General features: G+C 31.1%; 1 protein-coding gene across 6 annotated transcripts in view; it reads right to left on the reverse strand.

The window, feature by feature from the left end:
• The window catches only part of VPS13A (vacuolar protein sorting 13 homolog A), a 349,000-nt gene that overhangs the window by 129,115 nt on the left and 197,187 nt on the right, over positions 1–22,698 (reverse strand). For all 6 annotated transcript variants that reach the window (XM_074196703.1, XM_074196708.1, XM_074196704.1 and 3 more), the window contains 9 exons: positions 18,382–18,602; positions 17,555–17,787; positions 11,385–11,477; positions 10,256–10,612; positions 8,795–8,896; positions 7,269–7,424; positions 6,574–6,829; positions 4,765–4,925; positions 3,266–3,369 (listed from right to left, as the gene is read on the reverse strand). In XM_074196703.1, the coding sequence (XP_074052804.1) occupies positions 3,266–3,369; positions 4,765–4,925; positions 6,574–6,829; positions 7,269–7,424; positions 8,795–8,896; positions 10,256–10,612; positions 11,385–11,477; positions 17,555–17,787; positions 18,382–18,602 (1,683 nt within the window). The remainder of the gene's footprint in view (positions 1–3,265; positions 3,370–4,764; positions 4,926–6,573; positions 6,830–7,268; positions 7,425–8,794; positions 8,897–10,255; positions 10,613–11,384; positions 11,478–17,554; positions 17,788–18,381; positions 18,603–22,698) is intronic.

The following is a 22,698-nucleotide window of genomic DNA, read 5'->3' on the forward strand; positions in this document are numbered from 1 at the left end:
AGAAGCAAGCTCATATATATATATATACACACACATACATATACATATATATACATATATATATATAAACACACTATGTATATACATATATGCACAATCAGAATAATAGTTAATTATTTATTGTGCTTTCTTTTACTTCTTATGGAACTATCCCATTTATTAGAATTTAGATTATAAACAATCAGATTTTAAGTTATAACCAGAAAAGCTATTCAAAAAATTTACATGCTTAATGAGATACTAATAACTAAATACATTATAGAAACTAAGAAGGACAACATGTTTTAATGTTTTAATCTCAACTCTTTTTTTATGACTTGGCATGATTTCATTTTACAACAGTGGTTCTCAAAGATATATGGTTTCCACACATAGTTCATGGTGAAATTAAAATTTGTCATTAGCTAGTTGAAGTTAATGGAGACATACTGCTTAGCTTCACAAAACTTACGAAAAGCAAAGATAGAAGAAGCCATTTAGGCCTGCATTAAAAAAAAATACATGAACTTCAATGATAAGTCACAAGTTTTTTAACTGTACAAGTCTTTAAGATCCTGGATGCCAAGCATTAAAAAGCATCAGAAAAAACAATGATTAGATTTATAGAATAAGACTGTTATACTTCTAATGGGAAGAATCATTACGCTTAAATAAAACGTTTTATCCTTCTTACAAATATCAGTATAAGGAGGTATGAGTGAAATATTACTTCCTTTTGGAAAAAGCAAAATATGTGTTCACTATTCACTAATGACTTTAATCGGGTCTGAATATCTATTTTATACAAGAAGTTCTAACACTTCTCCCAAGAAAACATATGAATGTGAATGAGGATTTTGTAACAATTCCATTTAATTGTTAAAATTAATTTGATCTCCCTAAAGAAAATGTCTCTTGTGAACTTTTCATTCTATACTCTCACATTAGTTCATTATATATTCTGGGGCATTCTTTTGAATGCTTACATTTCTTCCCTTCTCACCTATCCAAAGAGATACTCCTTGTACTAAAGAGTAAAAAGGGGATTAAGGGGGAAAATCAATACAATAAATTTAATGAACATATCAACCAAGTTTAGCACTATCCACAATTTTCTGTATCACTGGTCTTCCCCACCTTTATGAAATTTACATTATATTTTATCAAAGATAAATGATATAAAGACTTTTCCCTCAACCAACAGCTTCTCTTCTTATCACAGCTACATTAATTTTATTTCTCTAGAAGCTTTTCAATTTTTTATATGTGTATATATATATATATATATATATATATATATATATGAGTAAATATTCAAACACCTTTTCATATTATATCAGGTTCAACATCTACTTTGAACATTCGCTGTATATGGTGTGTAATGTTGATCTCAATCTAATTTTGTCAAAATTATTTCCAATTTTTACCAGCAATTTATATCAAATTAGAGTTCTTTCCCAAGTAATTTTAGTAAGGAAATGCTATATTATTGAATTCAATTTTTTTCTGATGCTTCCTTGTCAGTATTTTAAAGATAGATTTTTTAATTTATTAAACAAATACTTGATAGTTTTGGTTAATTTTTAAACAATAATTTGAGAGATCTACAAATATTATTCTTTCTTCATTTCTATTTTTCCCCTGTTAATTCTCTCTTGGGATTTATAACTCTCTCTTCTACCAGATTAATTTTGTTGTTATTTTGTTTAGTTCTATGAAATATTCCTTTAGTAGTTCCATTAATTTAGGTGGTAGAATAATTTTTATCATATTAATGCACTCCAATCATGCACAAATATTCCAGAAATCAGTGGCAATTTTTAATTTCTTCAGCATTTTATAACCATATTTACAAATCTCATATGTGCCTTAGAAAACTGAATGCCTTTTATTTTATGAATTTTATAGTTATTTTCAATGAAGCTTATCTAATACTATTAAGTGCCTCATCATCCTCCCAATTACAAAGGCTCATAAACAAAAGTCAAAACACATCAATTACTGTAATTCAGGAAAATATTAGATCTATCTATACCCTTTCCAAAAAAAAGGGGGGGATGTCCAAGAAATCAAAATCAAAAAGAATTATTTCTTCTTATAGCATATTCCCTTGTTTGGAATTTAATTTCTATTGGGGGGATATTTAAAATTCTGTGTCAAATATATTTCACTAATAATAACAGTAAGGACTTGATATTCAAAGATAATCATAATTTAAAATCTGATATATTCTGCAATTAAACAATTCTTAGCAGTTTAAACAACAAGAATTAAATAGCATTATAAGTGTGTATTTCCTTTACATAATGGACACAGTATGAAAACACTGTAATAAATTAAATTTCTATAAATCAAAATTATAAATGATGCCTAGGAGAATTTTCAAAGAATCTTTCTAGAAATCCTTTCAAGAGTAGAATTACTGTATTACTGTACATAACAATATAGATATTTATATCTGAATTTTTATTTAACTTGAAAAAGGAAAATTAACTTTTATAAAAACTGTTTATAGAACAAAATTATGATATATGGACCTTAAATGATGCCACATAATTATAGTTGTCTCATAATTATAAATTTTTGCTATAATTCATACCTATAAATTATTTCAAATCATTCCTCCATCACTTACTCAGCTGTGAGACCCTAGACAAGATGTTTAATCTCTCCTAATCTCAGTTTCCTCATCTGTAAAATGGAGATAATAATACCATCTACCTTATAGGATTGCTGCTTGGACCAAATGAGATATAAATAAAGGCTTTGCCAATCTTATAGTGCTTAATAAATGCTCTCTAATAAAATAATTTATTAGACAAATCTATAATTATATAAAAATGTTAAAACCTAGGCATAAACTACAATATTATTCAACTTTATTTTTATTTCTTCCCTGATTCTGTCACATTATGAAGAGCTGAATATAGTGCCTACCAAGACACAAGTCAAAAAACTAAAACAAAAATTCTAGTATTTCTGTCTATTTGGTAAAACTATTAAAGATTGAAATCTGTCATAGCAACTAATAATGACAGTTTTGCTTCATTCTACAGTATAAATTCAAACTGGGTTCTAATTATAACTCAGATTTCTTTGAGATACAAGAACAGAATAACGATAATCAACTTTCCCATAATCTTACATTGACAAATACATTTTTAAAACTTATACTATGAAAGCACCATCAATACAAATACATCTATTCTATAGTTCTTTGATTTCTTCAAGGTCATGTATAAGCAATACTTAAAGGAACAAGATGCAATTTTTCTTTTTTATTCACCGATAAGATATCAATGGTATGTTGAACTCATTTTCTGGTAAAGCAGTTCCCAATAATGTGTCACCCTCATAAATACTGAATGGAACTGAGAAATGATTCCGCATCTACAAAATCAAAATAATTAAAAACAAGTACTGATAAGTCACTTTAGTGATAATATGCAGAAAAACATTATTCATTATTAATGGCTAAAGGAGGCATACTTTTCCAAAGTTATACTCCAAATCACTGGAGAAGGTTAAACCATTGCTAGTCATACTTTGAGGAACTGACAAAATTATAAAAATATGAGAAATACTTCCAAAATTAGGCATAAAATTAATATACCAAATTACTGATTGACTTCAAACTAATTGGTGAGCACCTAATCTTAATAAATTCAAAGTTCTTAAAGCAAGTAAAATCTTCAAAAAATATTTTTCACCCTTAATGTTCCACTACAGAGGTGTGAAATTCCACCATCTTGCATTCTACAAAACTATCCAGTGCAGGCTGAACCAGATTAAAATATAATTAAAATGCTTAAGAAAATAAAGAAAACCACAATAGGCATAATGTTAATGTATGGTTTTCTATGTAAATATGCAGCCCACAACCAACTTCATGTCATATATCACATCCTCTTTGTTAATAGATATATAGAACTAATTAATATTGACCTCCTAACTCTGACGTTTTATGGAGAATAAAGATATTGCCTCTACTAGGAAGTAGAGGTACAAGTCAAGAAAACAAAAAAGCATTATTGTAAGCAAGCGACTTGTGACAAAATCCAGTTTGGCAAAAATTCATTACACAGTTTTGCAAGAAGAAAATATCAGAGGAGAAGAACAGATAGAAAAAGGAGAGAATCAGAATATTAATCAACTCCTTTGGGCTGTTTAAAAAGTATGATTTGGAGACTAAACTCAACTGCTATATAAACTCAAATATTTAATATACATGTTAGTAAAAAGCAGGTACATGCATAGAATTCCAAATGATATATTTGAAAAATAATTTTTATTTTGTTCAGGGTACTTATAAAATGGAGTCAGTAATATGTTGTTAATCATACATCAAAAATTCTAATATAAAAATTGAATTTTATGCCCAAAGTACAAATCAATAATGTATGTTCAGTGGGGAAAAGTCAATTTGAGAATAAAAAATTACTATCAATAGCCAAAAAGAAGATACTACATAAGGAAATAACTGGCAATGAATTTTATTTGTAACTCTGACTCAAGTATTCTAATTTAGCAAAATTAAAGCAACTGAGAAACTTAGTATTGAATTATTCTACCATGAATATAAAATTTAAATATATTACCTAGAAGCTTATAAGACAAGCTATTTCATACTGTAGAATGAAACTTTCAAAAACAGTTAAATGACCTTTTCTAAGTGATTACCAGCATTATGTTCATGAAATACAGTTCTGAAAAAATTTTACAGGAAATTCATAAGCAAATATAGACAAAGTATGATTTTTAAAAAAAAGTCAAAACACAAAATACCTGCACTGGTGATCGGATGGTAATTTTCTTACTTCCTTCAATTGTATCAATTTGACAAATAATAGATCTTTCAACACCCGACTCTCTGTGTCTAACAGTATATAGACCTCGACCCACTTTTGTTAATGGAATCTTATCCGCAGTAGAATGGTTATCAGGTGCTAAATCAAAAGAAAAACATTTCAAATGATAGTCCAAGGGGATGGGCTAACAAATTTCAGCAGGATTATTTATTTCAATTTTTATTCTATCAATAATGGTATATCTGTCTATATGTTTTTTGAGTAGAGATATAGCAATAATTAAGTATTATTATGAATATCCCAGAGCTGTTGAATCCCCATTAATGTAATTAATAAGATGTTCTATGCCATGATAACATTATCAGTTGAGAACATCTTTATTACTATAGAAGCAATCCAATATATAAACTACGTATGTAAGACCTTAATTTGGGAGTAATGGAGAGTGGCAAGCCATTGGATAAAACTACACAACAATGTGACTGGACTCTTGGCCTTGATATATCCAAGAGAGAGAGAGAGAGAGAGAGAGAGAGAGAGAGAGAGAGAGAGAAGAAGAGAGAGAGAGAGAGAGAGATTCAAAAAGAAAACAATAAAGCTTTAAAAGCACCATTAAGTTAGAAAATACCCTTGTGCCTATAACAAATGGCAGTAAGGCAAGATGAATGGTCATTTCATAGATGAGAAAAACTTAACAACCAATAAATCCTTTTATTCCTCAGTAATCCAGCCCAACTGGCCTTCTCACAAACAATACCCCATGTCTCCAACCTCAGTGACTTTGTATTGACTCTTCTTTGCATCTATAATGTTCTGCCTCCTCAACTCTGCCTTATGGAATTTCTCTTTCTTCAAGACTTAATCATGTGAAGATGTTTCTGATTTTCTCAGGTGCTAGTACCTCCCTTCCTAAAATATTCTTTATTTAACTAATTAGTATTTGTCTTTATTCTCTTTATCTTTATTCTATACATACTTTTATATATATCCTTGAATATATACTTTTATATGTCATTATCTATTGAAATGAAATTTTCTAGTGAATATGGATTGCTTCATTTATTACCTTTATAATTCCTGTGCCTAGCATAATGCTTGGTACACAATGGTACACAATGACCTCTTACATAATTGACAGACTGAGTTGAAAGACAATAAGGTTCACTGTGATGAAAGTGGTTTCAGAACCAGAAAAATATGGGTTCAAATCCTAACTCTGGAACATACAGGCAATGTAATACTGAGCAAGTCACTTACACTCTCAGTATTCTAGGAAATTCTCTTAAGAATGTAAATTGCAGAGAAAGTACCAATCTAATTGGGAAAAGGAAATCTCCTCATTTACAAGTTTCTTGTACTAACTCCTAGCCCCACTGATAAAAAGGTAAGAAAGTCATATATTGCAATCTTATGAAGTTTTCACATTACAAAAAAACATACTGGATGACAATTGAAATTAATAAAGAAATCTTAACATAAGAGAATCTTGGATTACCTGGCTTCTGCTTTTCTTTTTAACTCTGAAATTCTAGGAATAGCATATTAAACAGCAAATATATTATATTAATACATTATGAGTTCCAACAATAGAATCATAAAAACACTCTGTAATGACATTCACTTCTCACTTATCATAATGTTCTTATTAAATTAACTGACAAACATAATGTGTCCATGAAAGAAATTAACATTAAGTAATTTATACCTATGAACAAATTGAAATATGTATGCTACACATCATTAAAATAAATCTTTTTTAAAAAACATTTTAAAATGTGAAACTTACTGAGCAGAATGAAAAAAAGTTTGCTGCTTAGGCTGGTCATGGCACTAAATTGATCACTGTCATTACTTCTAACATAATCCATACTTAAACTCTCTTCATTTTTTAATTCAAATGCTTTTGCCATAGGAACATTAAGAACACGAAAGGAATCACTCGTTGAAATAGAGATGTTAATTCCAAGAGAATTTAAAATAATAAATGGTGCTTGATCCTTTGTGAACACATCTGAAGTTTGAGCAGCAGCTTCTGCAAATGCCTACAAGGAACACATACTGTTTAAACCAAATGTATAAAAAAAGAACACAGCAGTACTACAAATAAGGAAATATTTTGCTGTTTTTGCTGTTCAATCATTTCAGTCACATCTAGCCCTTCATGATCCCATCTGGCGTTTTCTTGGCAAAGTGGTATGCTATTTCTTTCTCTAGCTCATTTTAGAGATGGGAAAACAGAGAAAAATAGGATTAATTGATTTGCCCAGGGTCAAAGAGCCAGTAAATGTTTGAGGCAGATTTGAATTCAGAAAAATAAAACTTCCTGATCTTGAACCTAACACCCATTCACTATGCTATAATTAGCTGCCCCAATAAAGAAAACAAATGGCATAATAAGAATCTTGTTAAATCAAATTATCTACTTCTTAGGAAAGATTAGAAATAAGTCACTGAAAATTTTAATCCAAATTAATTTCTTACCGTTCCTAAATTATTCAGCATTACAAGGCCACATTTAGATAATGTAATGTTCAATTGGTCTTTTGAATACAAGTTGATTACTGTTTTGTACTCTGGTACTTTGTAGTTTTCTTCAGTGTCTGATTCAACCAAAGCTTTCTTTGCTTTCTTTTTCATCTAAAATGTTATAAACAAATTAGTTTTAGGTAAAGATTAGAAGCCAAAATAAGTACATTCAATTAAAAACACATCTAATTTTTAAAATTAAACATACAAAAAACTCCCTAAAAAGTCTATGTTCTTAAGCATCCTTCAACTTAAATCATTCCCTCTTCCCTAATTTTCTTTAACCATATTCAACCCAACAAATACTTATTAATCATCTTCTAGGTTTACGAGACTGAGTTACCAAGCACTTAGCATTGAATTGGGTGGAGAAGTATTTGTGTAAGGAATTTACATTCTGTTGGGGGGTAATGGATGATATATAATTTCACTCTGGTGAAATCAGCTCAAAATTATAATACTCTCTTAAACCATCAAAAAAACTTCCAGTTTTGTCATTCTTAATCTCCATTTCCCCTAGTCTGTTAGTTTATCTCAGAATCTAGATAAGAATATCACTGAAAAAACTGAAGTCTAGGAGCAAAGAATAATTTTGCCCTCTATATTCCCTGACATTGCCTTACAGTCAAGGGAAAAAAAAATATGGCACTTTTTATTGCTTATCAATGAGAAAGAAAAAAAGTAATATGAAGTTGCTTATGATCCTTTTGTGTTTCTAAATTTCTTGCAATCCACTATTACCTCTTACTTCTGTCCCTGGTTTAAGGAGAAAAGGGTGATGCTTGAAATTCAAACTTAACTCCTACCTAAGTTAACATATCTTGTGACATGTTCTGGTGTGGCCCATTTGCTGAGTCTGTTTGCCAAAGGGTAACCACTGCCCAAGCTAAAGATTCTTGGAGCATGCCAGGAAGACACCAAAAAAGGAATAAGCGGCCCTGAAAAGGGCTTTGGATTTGCAACCCTCACATCAGAGGTGCTAGTCCTCTTTGAATACCCAATCAACCCAATCTTAAAACTACCACATAGATAAACATACAAAAAGCATTCAGTGGATTAAAATGCAGCTTAGGGAATAATCACAATGAACTAGAAATTACATTAATGACCCAGCTCTGACTCTAAATTTAACTTCTCTGAGTCTCAGTTTTCTTATATGTAAAACAATGGGATATAGGTCCCTAAGAGTCCTTCCTACAGTAAAATTCTTTAATCTCAAGGAACAATATACTAGTGCCTAGTATAAAACACTATCCCCCATTTTTAAAAAGTTCATTTACCTTGTGGTTACAAAAAGATAATCACATCACTAGAACCAGAATATTAACCTGTTAGTTTCCCTCATAGTCATATAATCTGTTCTTTACAGATGAGATATACTTAATTTTTAATTTTTCCAGTTAAATATGTGAATTTTATCTGAAATTACACACACACACACACACACACACACACACACACACACACACACACACACCTACCTTTATTCCAAAATTCCAAGATCTAAAATCTTCAGTTTGATCAATTTCTAAAGGTTCAAGTAAGGGTTCCCATACACCAAACATTTCATTGTAGTAATGTACCTAAACAGATATTTTTGAAAAAAAGTCAGGCATTCATGTTCTAATGCTAGGTTTCATTATATGATATTTTGAATTCCCTGAACACCCTAGACTAAATACTATGTAAAGTTCTGAAGAATGTTTCAAACACGTTTAAAAATTTGAAATCTGACTTAAATTATTTAGAAAAGATTTTGTATCAGGATAAGCTGCAAAAAGTACTTTTTGAGAGTCAAAAAAATTAAACATTTTAACACAGAACTGTCATAGGAAAAGACAGATAACTATCTAAAGAAGCTAAGTACACTTGATTAATAAACTTGATTAATAAGCTGAATCAAATTACAACTGAGAAATATAAAATGAAATTTTAGAGGAAAACATAAGTATTATATTGAAATAACTTATAGAATTAGTATATTTATTGTCTGACTCCATAAGGGAAAACAACATGTAAAAATTATAATTATGAGGCACATTTTAGGTCAATAGGCACAAGAACTTCCTATAACTGAAAATATGCAATCAGCTAAGTTAGAAGGTATTACATTATTCTATCCCAGTAGGTAAACAATACTCAGCTGTCAGGACTAAAAAAGATTCATTATTCAGTTAATTGGTCATCTCCAAGATTCCCTTCTAACCCTATGGTTCCATCAGTGTAAATATTAAAGCAGAAATTTGAGTTTCTTAAATTTTAAATCTATTTTAATACTATGTATCTTCAAAAACAATTTCCACTAATAAAAGTCAGACTAAATTTAGTTTAAAAATTACTGTTAATGGACTTCAATAACTGCAACAATGAGATATTCTGCCCTTCGAACTAAGAAGTCATATCTATTATCACAAAAATATTCTGTTTTAATTCTGTCTCTAACTCACTATTTCTTTAGAAAGATACCAGTATTCTAAAATAGGCTCCACCATATTTGGGAGAGCAAAATGCAGATATTACATTACAAATCAGCTTTAAAATATTTGCACAGTCCAATAAAGGTTATAATCATTAACAGAATACAGAATAAGCTATTAATAGAATCAACTCCTAAACTTAAAGAACCTAAAAAGAATAATTAAATACTGATTAGGGAAATTTTGTCAAATCCGATTGATTGATTTAAGCTCACAAGTTAATTTGGTCTAAGATTCAATATTTCAAATATTTATATTAGGTTCCAAGTTTTAAGTGAAAATCTTTTGTAACGTATTTTTTAAAAGTTAAAACAAGATGTCCAATACAAAAAATTATAAAAATTAATTCAATTTATAAGAAATTTGAAAAGACTACTTGTAATTATGAGTATGGAAATGAACTGGCAAAAATATTATTCTTGATTTTATAAATTAGAAAAAGGGATTATAATGTTGAAAACTTACTTCTAACTCAAGATGACAGTGAAGATTGATTAGAGTACTCCAATTTTTACCTTCCCCTGAAAAATATGACTTTACCAACAGCATTGGAACCGTTCTATGACCAATCCCAGCTTCAAGAACAATAAAAATTGAGTCAATAGTCATTTTTATCATCTCTCCATTGGGAATCAACTCTGCCATAGCAGTCACTTTTTCATTATCATTTGACTCTTCAAGAAACCACATTTTCAGCTTTTTTGTATCCATTTTGTTCCATAAATCTGAATGAGGTGGAAATGAATCTTGATGCTTAACTTCTGTAGTTTTATAAAATGTTGCCATGATAGCAATTATGGTATTTATGATAATAGGTGATATCTAGAAGAAAAATTTATCATGAACAAAAGCACTTCTGAAGTCAACATTTACATTATGAAACTTAGTGAATGTATGCCTAAATATACAAAATCAAAAATGATGTGATTTAATTGGGGGGAAAAATAACACTGTTCCTATCATTAGTAATATTATTACTCGAATTTATTTTAATAGGTTAAAGATTACTAGAATTACATAATAAATCAAAATCAAATAAGGCATATAAATAACATTTTATAAACCTTAAGTACTATATAAAAGAAACTATTATTAGTTTATATTCCAATGTGATTTCCCAGTTCTATGAACATGAATTGTAATTTAGATAAGCTACTATTTATCAAAAATATTATAGTGGACTATAAGATACTGAGAATACATAAAATGTACCTTGCTCTTTAAAATACTTTCCACCTTTATACTAAGTTTGGTGGTTTACAAACAGAAGGCACATATTTAATTTTTCTTTTTCATAAATGGATAAATGATGGAAAAAACTAAAATTCTGGCAAGATAGTTATCACTTCTTTTAAAATGTTTCACAAAATATAAGTATAAGAGAAACTTACCTTTTGATAAATTAAAAATTAATGTTTCAAAAAATACATAAATCAAAATGTCTACTTTTTTAGCGCGCGCGCGCACACACACACACACACACACACACACACACAAACACACATATTTTGGAAAAAAGAAACTGCACTTAGTTGTAGGCTTAATGTTTTTTTAAATTACAAAAATCAAGTATTTGAACAACATTTTAACCTACCTTGAGTGTCAGAGATTTCACTGATATATCTATCACCTGTGGGTCTGTACCCGACTGAACTCTTTGATAAAATAAGTCACATGGCTGCAAAACCTGAGAGAAACAGATATCAATCAGCAAAAAAAACGCTTAATATACTTTGAATAAGATAATATTTAAACAGAATTCATTTAATAATAATGTAAAAAATGCATCTGAAAGAGCAAAAATTTGAATGCAGGTCATCTAATGCTAGAATCTACTCTTTGCACTATAATCATATTATTTTTCCCCTCCATGTCCCTATCATGCCACATTCTTTCTTGCACATATCATGTTTTAATAAGTTTATTAAATTGAGTGAAATATCTAAAACTACATGATCAACAGGTTTAGAAAAGTGCAACCTTAATTTATATCTTAAAAAAAATCTACACAGCATATGCCAAGAACTAATGATAAAAGAAAGTTTTTTTCTCAGATCAAAAGTTAACATTATTTGAAATGGTGAAAAATTTCCCAAAACCTTAGGAGAAAAGAAAAATTCCCCCTTCCCTCTCTGTGTCTTGATACAGTTCTTTAAATTATTAAAGGTATAAACATAGGCAAAGAAGAGATTAATTGTGTCCAACTCTTCATGATTTTAATTAGGGGTTTCTTGACAAAGATACTGAAGTGGTTTGTCATTTCTTTTTAAACTCATTTTACTGATGAAGAAACAGAGGCAAACAGGTTTAAATAACTTGCCCAGAGTTCACGTTCAAATTTGAGCTCAAGTCTACCAGACTGCAGGCCTGCTGCTCTATTCATTGCGCCACCTAGTTGCCAATAAACTATAGAGATCAGCAATAAGAATTATTTTTAGTAAAATTGATCATAAGCCACACCCCCAAATAACTAAATAAATAAATTTAAAATTTTAATGCAATACCATTTTAAAAACTAGGGGTTCTTTAAAGAGCAAGACAAAATAATTTTAAAAATTCATTTGAAAGAACAAACATTTTAGAATCTAAAAGAACCTAATAGTAAAAAAGTAGTAATAAGTAACAGCAAACAAACAAGCAAACAACCCAGTAATAAAAGTAACAATACTCCCAGACTTTAATTTATATAAAAATGAAGAAATTATCAAAACTATTTGATATTGACTAAAAAACAGAAAAATACATCAGTTGTACAAGCTAGAGAAGGAAGAATTAAAAAAACTTTTTAGCATGATGTTTGCTAATAAATTTAAAAAAGTAAAACTACTTAGGAAATTTTCTCTTTGGTAAAAACTAATGGGAAAACTTAAAATAATTTGTTTTTAGTTTTTTGCAAGGCAAATGAGGTTAAGTGGCTTGCCCAAGGCCATACATAGGTAATTAAGTGTCTGAGGCTGGATTTGAACTCAGGTACTCCTGACTCCAGGGCCAATGCTCTTTCCACTGCGCCACCTAGCCACCCGAAAACTGAAAATAATTTTGATAGAAAGTAAGTGTCAACCAAAACTTTCTATCACGTTTTCCAAAAATGTATAGATGACAGGAAATTTTTTCAAAAGTCACATCACAAAACAAAATAAAACTTGGAAGACAATAAGATCAGATTATCATTCATAGCTTTAAAGCTTTACAGTTTAGGAAGGAAATGGCTCCTCATCTGTGAAACGAGCTAGAGGAGAAAATGACAAACCATTTCAGTACCTTTGCCAAGAGAGTCCAATAGGGGTCACAAAGAGTCACATTAAACTGAAAATAACTGAACAACAATAAAAATAATAAAGAGGAAACAATTGTTCTGTAAAACTGATCAAGAAGTCAACCAAATTCAACATTATATCTGTTTTCACGGATAACATCAGGAACTTAACATTTAAGACTAAGAGGTATACCCTAAAAGACACTCAAATCATTTGATGAACAAATAGCTTTCAAGAAAAGAACTCCTAATAACTACATGAAGACTATTCTAAATTCCAAGTAATACAAATCAAAACAATTCTGATCTCAAATACAGACAATTGGAAACAACTAAAGAACGTGGTTTTAGTTAATATTGGAAAGGATATAAAAATAAAAGGACACTAACTCAGAATTGGTAGAATTGTAAATTGATTCTACCACTTGGAAGCCTAACACAATAACAGATTTAAATATAAATTTATCTGTGAAATCTTACAGATGAGTATTATTAATTAGTATTAGCAGTAATATATCACAAACAAATAGAAATAACTAAGGATAAAAACATTTTTAAATTTAACAAGAGAAATGAGTAAAGGCATCCTGGATGTATTCAGGGATAAAAAGGTAAGAACAACAAAAAAGAAGAAAAATAGAAATTATTTGCCAAAAAACTATTTAACCATTTTTAAATCAATTATAAGTGTAATACATTTTGACACTGATATCATAGTCCTAAATGAGTTTAAAAAAGAGGCAGGAATGGTACCAAAGAGAACAGACAAGAAAAATCTAACCAGATTAGACCAAGACTATGTTAAGAGGAGAATCCAAGACAGAGGTGAAAATGTTGAAAGGGCATGATTACACACACACACACACACACACACACACACACACACACATGCGCTACACTCCCCCACATACACATAAGCTTTAAAATCTTGGGCTATATTAATAATTTAAAAACAAAAAATGCAAGAACATTGATCTATATATCTATCTTCAAATCTCTGTAAAATCTTTGTTAGCAAGGCATGAAGAATACATGATATCAACACAGCAATATATGAAGGTATCATTAATGAAAGTATTAGCCAGCAAACTTTTAAAAGTGATATTTAAAAATGGAACACATCTTTACAATTTCACAACTGACTGAAAGATGCAGAGAATATAAGCTCTCATAGGTCTACTATTTGTTGATAACAAAAATAAAATAATTTGGTAGGGAACACAGGACAGCCTCTTTGAAGAGAATCACAATAATACAAAAGACCTTAGTCTACATATTCACAAAGAAACGCCCAAATAGATCAAGCATCTCTATTTTTTAGGCTCTCAAAACAGTTATCTTTAAAAGGGCAAAAACATCACTTGTATAAAAATATTCATAGCAGCCCTGTTTGTGGCAGCAAAGAATTGGAAATCAAGTAAATGTCCTTCAACTGGGGAATGGCTTAGCACACTGTTATATATGTATGTCATGGAACACTACTGTTCTATTAGAAACCAGGGAATTCAGGGAAGCCTAGAGGGATCTGCATGAACTGATGCTGAAGTAAGATGAGCAGAACCAGAAAAACATTGTACACCTAACAGCAACCATGGGGGCAATGATCAACCTTGATGGACTCACTCATTCCATCAGTGCAACAGTCAGGGACAATTTGGGGCTGTCTGCAGTGGAGAATACCATCTGTATCGAGATAAAGAACCATGGAGCTTGAACAAAATCCAAGGAGTATTTCCTTTAATTTAGGGGGGGGGGGAACTGATATCTTATTGTCTAATTTTGTTATACCTTATACTTTATGTTTCTTCCTTAAGGATATGATTTCTCTCTCATCACACTCAATTTGGATCAATATATAACATGGAAACAATGTAAAGACTGACAAATTGCCTTCTGTGGGGAGTGGGGGAGGGAAGTAAGATTAGGGGGAAAATTATAAAACACAAAATAAATAAAACCTTTAATGGAAAAAAAAAGTTATCTTCCCACACATCTAAATTATATAAGATCCACGTGTGTTAGATAAAACAGTTAAAAAACCTGTCCAACAATTCTCAGATCATCAACATCAAGAGAAATAAAACAGGGATGTGTGCACATGTATATGTGTGTATTTATAATTCACACACACACACACACACACACACACACACACACACACACACGTATATACTTGCATAAAACATTAAACAGCAAGGAATATAACCAGGCTGAATAATTCCTGTTGATTAAGTCCTGCAGATGCTCCTGTTGCTATACTATAGAATTTGTCCATTAGTATTGTAAACTTGGGGCACACAATAAAATATATAGTAATAACAATACCAACATCTATCATTTATATAACACTTCACGAATTTCAAAGCACTTTACAGATTTTTATCTCCCTTGATCTTTACAACATCCCTTGGGAGGATGCATTGATGATGCTTATTTTACAGATAACAAGCTTTGGGAAATAGGTTAAATGACTTGCCCAGGATCACAAAGTTAGTCAATGTCTAAATCCAGAACTGAACTATCTTTTTGACTCTATTTCCAACATTCTTTCCACTACACAACTTAGATGTGTAAGAAAAATGAAGGAAAATCCCAGAACACAGGCTAGCCTCTTTGAAGAGAATCATAATAATCCAAAAGACTTTGGTCTGCATATTCACAAAGAAAAGCCCAAATGGATCAAGCATCTCAATTGCCCAGACTGCAACATGCACTTAAATGGACAACCTATAGATCTTAGATTATCTGGGAAAGGAAAGATGAACAATGCTATATACAATAATAAGAGAAAATGGACAGGTGGGACATGGAGGAGGGGGAGGGCCAAATCATTTTATTTGTATGAGGAAGTCCTCTAGCATTTTCATTGGAACACTGGTGGTGAGCTTAGGGGATGGCATTTTAAAAAGTCAAACAGGATGAATAGTTATTGATGAGTTACAATCTGCATTGTTTAAAAGGAATGCCAAAGTGATAAGAACACAGGTCAATTTCCAATTAAACTAAAAAAAAAGTGACTAAAATGACTAGACCTTTCAATACAGAGGTCTGATTCTTAGATATATTTCTCAAGGAGGTCAAAAAAATTAAGAATGGTCTCATGAACACAAAAATATTTAAAACAATTTTCTTTTTAGTAGCAAAGTAGAAGCGAAGCAAATGCTCAAACATTGGGGAATGCTTTAACAAGTTTTGGTTCATGGATATATCATTGTGCTGTAGAAGCAATGAATAGGATAAACTCAGAGAATTCTGGGAAAACTTACTACAATAAAGCAAGTCAATCAATAACCATTTATTATGTTCTTGCTATACTCCAAGCACTGTACTAAAAGACACACAAGACAGTACTGCCCCTGGAAGTTCACAATTTAATTGGGGGGGGGGGCAGGGGGAGGGGAGAGACAACATGCAATAAAATATATACAAAGTAGGCAATTTAAAAGATAAAGAGGAAATAATTAATGGAAGGAAGGCACTAAAATCAAGAGGGTTGGGTAAGGCTTCCAACAGAAGGTAGGATTTTGACAGGAACTTAAAAGAAAGCTAGGGAAGAAAGTAGGAAGAGATAAGGAAGAAGAAAATAGCAAGAATCTATGCCTATAGATATAGGATAGAATGTTTTATCATGGAAGAATGAAAGAGTAGGGAGAGATCTGAAGAAGGTTGACCCACCGGCAGACTATTATAATAGACTAGCTAAGAGGTGATAAGACTCTGTACCAGGTAGTGGCAGAGTCAGAAGAGAGAATGGGGTATAGAGAAATGCTGCAAAGATCAAATGCCTTGGCAATAGATCAGACATAAGAGGGTATTGGACAATAAAGAATCCAGTATTTATTCTTAAATTTTGAGCCTTAGAGACTGGGAGAATGGCATCACATTCTACAGTAATAGAGACAGCAGGAGGTGGGAAGGCTTTATGGGGAAAGATATGGGTCTGATTTGGGGCATATTGAACTTAATCTGTTTACTGCACATGAGGTTCAAGATTGTTGAAAGTTAGAGAGGGGAGACTAGAGATAAAGCAGAAAGTTGAATCATCAGTACAGAGAGTAGGACTGTCTGATATATTGTAGTTGGCTTTAATTAATGATATTTTACCACATCTCATTTATTCTTTGTTATAAAGGACAAGAGGGTAGAGGAATACACCAAACATAGATCACTTAAAAGCAAAAGCAGTTTATTTTATAAAATGAAAATGCAAATCAAAACAACTAAGGGGTGTGTGGCCAAGGGACAAAGAACACTATGACCCTCCACTAGAAGAGGTATTGAATTGGAAGTATGGAATAGCGCAGATATTATCACATGTACTTTGCTAAGTTTGTTAATTTTGCTGAGTTTCATTTTTTTGTCACTTTTTTTCTTTGATGCAAATGATGGTTTGTTAGATAAGGGAGGAAGGCATGAAATATTTGGGGAAATTGTAGATGGAAAACAAAAGAACACAATAAAGATTCAAAAATGAATTTTAATTAACATATTTGAAAGAGAATACTGACCGTAGTAACTTTGCCATCTCTCTTGCCTGGAAGAAAGGGACATGCTCTCACTTGGAGATCTTTAATTGCAGCTGTTACTGTATTTAAAAAAGGTGTCCACTTCCAACAGATTTCACACTGTGTTGTAACTACTAATGATGGAGCATCATGTCTTGACAAATCAGCCACGAACACAATTTCAGGATTTTTAATCAAAATATTCATCACCCATTTCACTGCCGTATCTAATTGCACTAAAATAAGATTTTAAATAACAGCATTATATTTTATGTTCTTAAAAAGGTTAGATTGCAGTGATGTTTCCCGAATTTATAAACTAGCTATATGTATGGGGACTCATCATCAGATTATAATATAAGGGATGAATTTTTTTCCAAAAATTTTCAAAGATCATATATGAATAATTTACTAACTTCAGCAAATGGACTTCACAAATGGATAAAAGCAGCAGTAGTAAAGTACTAGAGAATTTTATTTAAAACACTATGCTAATGTTTCATGACTCCAGAGTGGGTTTTGCCTCTAATGTGTTAATAATGTTACTGTACAATTGAGACATTTAAAATTTAAACTTATAAAGACTGTGTTTAAAATATTGAAATTTTTTCTTGATGCACGTGCATTCACATGCAAACAAGCTAACCTTTTTAAATAGCATAATTTATTTATGAATAAAAACCAAACTAGAAATTGCTTGTAAGAAAACAATATTAAATATGGAAAAACCATCACAATCACTTTTTTGAATTCATAGAGAAACAAATCTTTTGCAACACTACAGCAAAACTAATTGCAAGCTGTCAATTAAATACACATTATCAAGTTACCTTCTTTGGAGGTCCTCAGTGGAGCAACATTACTAGTGTCTATAATAATACCACTTGAATAGGCTGTAAGAAAGACATCTGAAACTGCCTTCAGGAATTCTAGACTTGCACAGAGATACAGCTCCTGTAAAACTACATCGATTACAATATCATCTTTATTTCGTCTGTATCTTACATCCAACATGTCCTTTCTTTCAAAGCCAACTGTAAGTCCAATCATTCTGAAAGACACAAAAATTACAACATTTCTATATAAAGGCAGTCCTAATATTAACCATACTTAACAAATGACCACAAGAGTATTAACTAGCACACTATAATAGAGTCATGGAGATTGTTTATTACCATGAGAATTTATTTAATAAAAATATATGTAATGAACAATAAATATAAATGAATAAGTATAAATTGATTTTTAAAATATTTTGATAAAATATTTCACTGTACCTACTTTCATTTATAAATATGTAAATATATTATTATTGTCTGCATTTTAAAACATTATTTCAGAAATGGATGCAAAAGGTTCATCTAACAAAGAAGATCATGATCCAAAAAAGGGTTTTAAAATGATGGGGTTTTTTTAAGCGATAATTGCATGAGATCTAGTGAATTTAGGATATCTTCAAAAAAATAAAGTTGTTACAGGAAGGCAAAGAGGGGACCATTTCTACTTTGTTGCAATTCTCATTACATTTATGGTTTCCTTTTCACTAAAAGATATTTTTATTTCTTGAATGTTTTACAATTGCAATTTATAACATTCATGTTCTGAAATCTTGAATTCCAAATTCCCTTCCTACCTCCAATAATTCTCCCCTTCAGTGAGAAGAACAGCAATTTGATATAAATTATATCTGTGATGTCACAGAAATCAATAATTGATATTCCCCATTTTGTGAAAGAAAAACAAGAAAAAATAAAGACAACCCAAGAAACTATATGAACACAATTACAAAACCCTTTCCACATAAAGTCAGATGTAAACAATTATAAAAAAGGCAATTGTTCATGAATAGACCAAGCTATTATAATAAAAATGACAATTCTATGCAAATTAAAGTTCTTACTCAGTGACATAGCAATAACTACCAAAAAACTATTCTACAGACCTAAAAAAAAAATGTTAAGAAAATTCATCTGGAGCAACAAAAAGTCAAGAATATCAAGGGAATTGATGAATTAAAAAATGAAGGTGGTCAAGCTTTACCAGATCTAAAGCTATACTATAAAGTGGCAGTCATCAAAACCGCTTGGTACTGGAACCCTGCACAGTGGATAGAGTACTGACCCTGGAGTCAGAAGAACTTGAATTCAAATCTGATCTCAGACACTTAATAATTACCTGTCTGTGTGACCTTGCAAGTCGCTTAACCCCAAATATCTTGCAACAACTAAAGAAACAAAACAACAAAAAAAGCTTCCTGGTACTGGTTAAGAAATAGAATAATAGACCAGTGAATTAGGGAGATCTAAAAGAAACAAACAGTAGTAAATAACTGGAGTAATCTTTTTGACAAACCCAAAAACAATAGTTTCTAGGATAAGAACTCATTGTTCAACAAAAACTTATGGCAAAAATGGAAAATTGTAAAGCAAAAACTAAGAATAGACCCATATCTTACCATATTTGACCAAAATAAGGTCAAAATAGGTACAGAATTTGGAGGAAAATGGTGATACCACAGATAAATTAATAGGCCAAGAAACGCTATCATATCTATGGAAAGGGGACAAATTTATGACCAAACAATAAAGAGAGGACATTATAAATTACAAAATGGATAATTCTGACTATATTAAATTAAAAGGGTTTTACACTAATACAAACCAATGCAGTCAAGATTAGAAGGAAAACAGAAAGCTGGGAAACAATTTTCACAGCTAGTGGCTTTAATAAAGGTCTCATTTCTAAAATATATAGAGAATGAAATTTATAAGATTACAAGTCATTCCCAATAGATAAATGGTCAAAGGATATGGAAGGTAGTTTTCAAATAAAATATACATATATATATATATATGTATATATATATATATATATCATATAAATAGCTTCAAATCATTATTGGTTAGAGAAATGCAGATCAAAACATCTATGAGAAAAACAAACAAACATCTAAGAGGTATTATTTCAGACCTGTCAGATTGGCTAAGATGACAAAAAGGGAAAATGATCAATGTGGGAGAGTTGTGGGAAGACTGGAACATTAATGCATTGCTGGTGGAGCTGTTAACTGAACCACCCATTCTAGAGAACAATCTACAACTTTGCCCCATGAGTAATAAAACTGATCATACTTTTGGACCCAGTAGTACCAACAGTAGGCCTATAAGAAATCATTAAAAAAGTGGGAAAAGTCCCACATGTTCCAAAATATTCATAGCAGTTCTTTTTGAAGTGGCAAAGAATTGGAAATTGAGGGGATGCCCATTAATTAGGGAATGGCTGAACTAGGTAAGGTATATGAATATTAGAGTATTATTGTTCTATAAGAAATCACGAATGGTTCGACTCTAGAGAAGCATGGGAAGAATTACATAAAATGATGCTTAGTGGAGAGAGCAGAAGCAAGAGAACACTACACATTAACAACATCATTGTGAGTCAATCAACTATGATGGATGCAGCTCGTCTCAGCAGTTCAGAGATCTAGGACAACCCTGGGAGATCTATTATACACAATGCCATCCACATCCAAAGGGGAAAAAATTCCCCAAACCAACCACAGAATCTGAATGGATACTAAGTTCATTTTTCTAAAAGATTCTTATGTTTTTTCTTCCTATCCCATGATTTTCTTTCTTTTGCCTTAATCTTAATTCCCATATTGAAAATGACTAATATGTAAGTATGTTAAACACAAATGTACATATACAACTTTTGCCAGACTGTTTGCCTCCAAGGGGAGGGGAGTGGGAAGGGAGCATGGTAGAAAAATATGTAACATAAGTATGCTTGTGGACAAAGCTGAAAAATTTCCATAACATGTATTTGGAAAAATACAATAAAATTTCAATTTTAAAGAAAAAAAAGCTATCTAATTAAAAAAAATAAAAAATAAAACAGTACTAAGGAAAAAGAGAACACATTCAATTGAATTCAAAAGTTCAAGAGTTCCAATTCTTTGCCATCAGAAAAACAGGTGTCATAAATATTTTTGTACAAATAGTTGCTCTTCCTTTTTCTTTCATCTGATTGGGATACAGGATGATTAGTATTGTTGGGTATAGAATTATATTCTTTGGGTATAATTCCAAATTGTTTTCCAGAATGTTTGCTTTGGCTCACTACTCCACCAACAATTCATTAATATACCTATTCCTCCCCCCCTTATATCAAGCATTTGTCATTTCTGATAGTTGGAAGGTGACTACTTGTGCTTTCTCTTCCAAACCTTGTTTCTTCTTTTCTTTCTTTTTATCAGCTTCCTCCTCAAAAATTTAACTCTGAATGACTGCCTTTCTTAATCTCTTCTCCCTTTTATCATCCTTTTTTGTTCTATCCATTCCCTTCCTATTTTCTTATTGTGTATGTTACATTATTATATACTATCTAAAGATATTCTTTGTTCTTTGAATCAAATCTGGTTAGAATGAGATTCAAGCATTACCAGCTACCCTTCATCCTATTTTCCCCTTCACTATAAAAGCTTTTTATAATGTGCTCCTTTTATGGGAGAAAATGTTCCCCATCAAACTTTCCTTTCTATCAATGCAGCTTCTTTCTCACCTTATATATATATACATTTTTTTTGGGGGGGGGATCATTCCAACATACACAATTCATACCCGTGCCCTCTATGTAAACTTTTTAAATTCCCACATAATTATGAAAAAGTTCTTAGAAATTACATGCATAGTACAGCCAGGTGGTGCAGTGGATAGAACACCAGCCCTCGAGTCAGAAGGACCTGAGTTCAAATCTAGCCTCAGAGACTTAATAATTACCTAGCTGTGTGATCTTGGGCAAATCACTTAACCCCCTTGTCTTGCAAAAAAAAAAAAAAAAAAGAAATTACATGCACATAGGAATGTAAACAGTTTAACCTTATTAAGATCCTTATGATTACTCTCATTACTCTCATGTTTACCATTTTATACTTCCCTTGAGTCATTTGAGGTTTTTTTTTTATTTCTTAATGTCCCATAAAGTCATTACTTTCCATTTGCCCTTTTCTATTTTTTTTTTATTTTAGGTTTTTGCAAGGCAAATGGGGTTAAGTGGCTTGCCCAAGGCCACACAGCTAGGTAATTATTAAGTGTTTGAGGCTGGATTTGAACTCAGGTCCTCCTGACTCCAGGGCCTAGCCACCC

Source organism: Macrotis lagotis, chromosome 8 (assembly GCF_037893015.1).
Source record: "Macrotis lagotis isolate mMagLag1 chromosome 8, bilby.v1.9.chrom.fasta, whole genome shotgun sequence".
Lineage (NCBI taxonomy): Eukaryota > Metazoa > Chordata > Mammalia > Peramelemorphia > Peramelidae > Macrotis > Macrotis lagotis.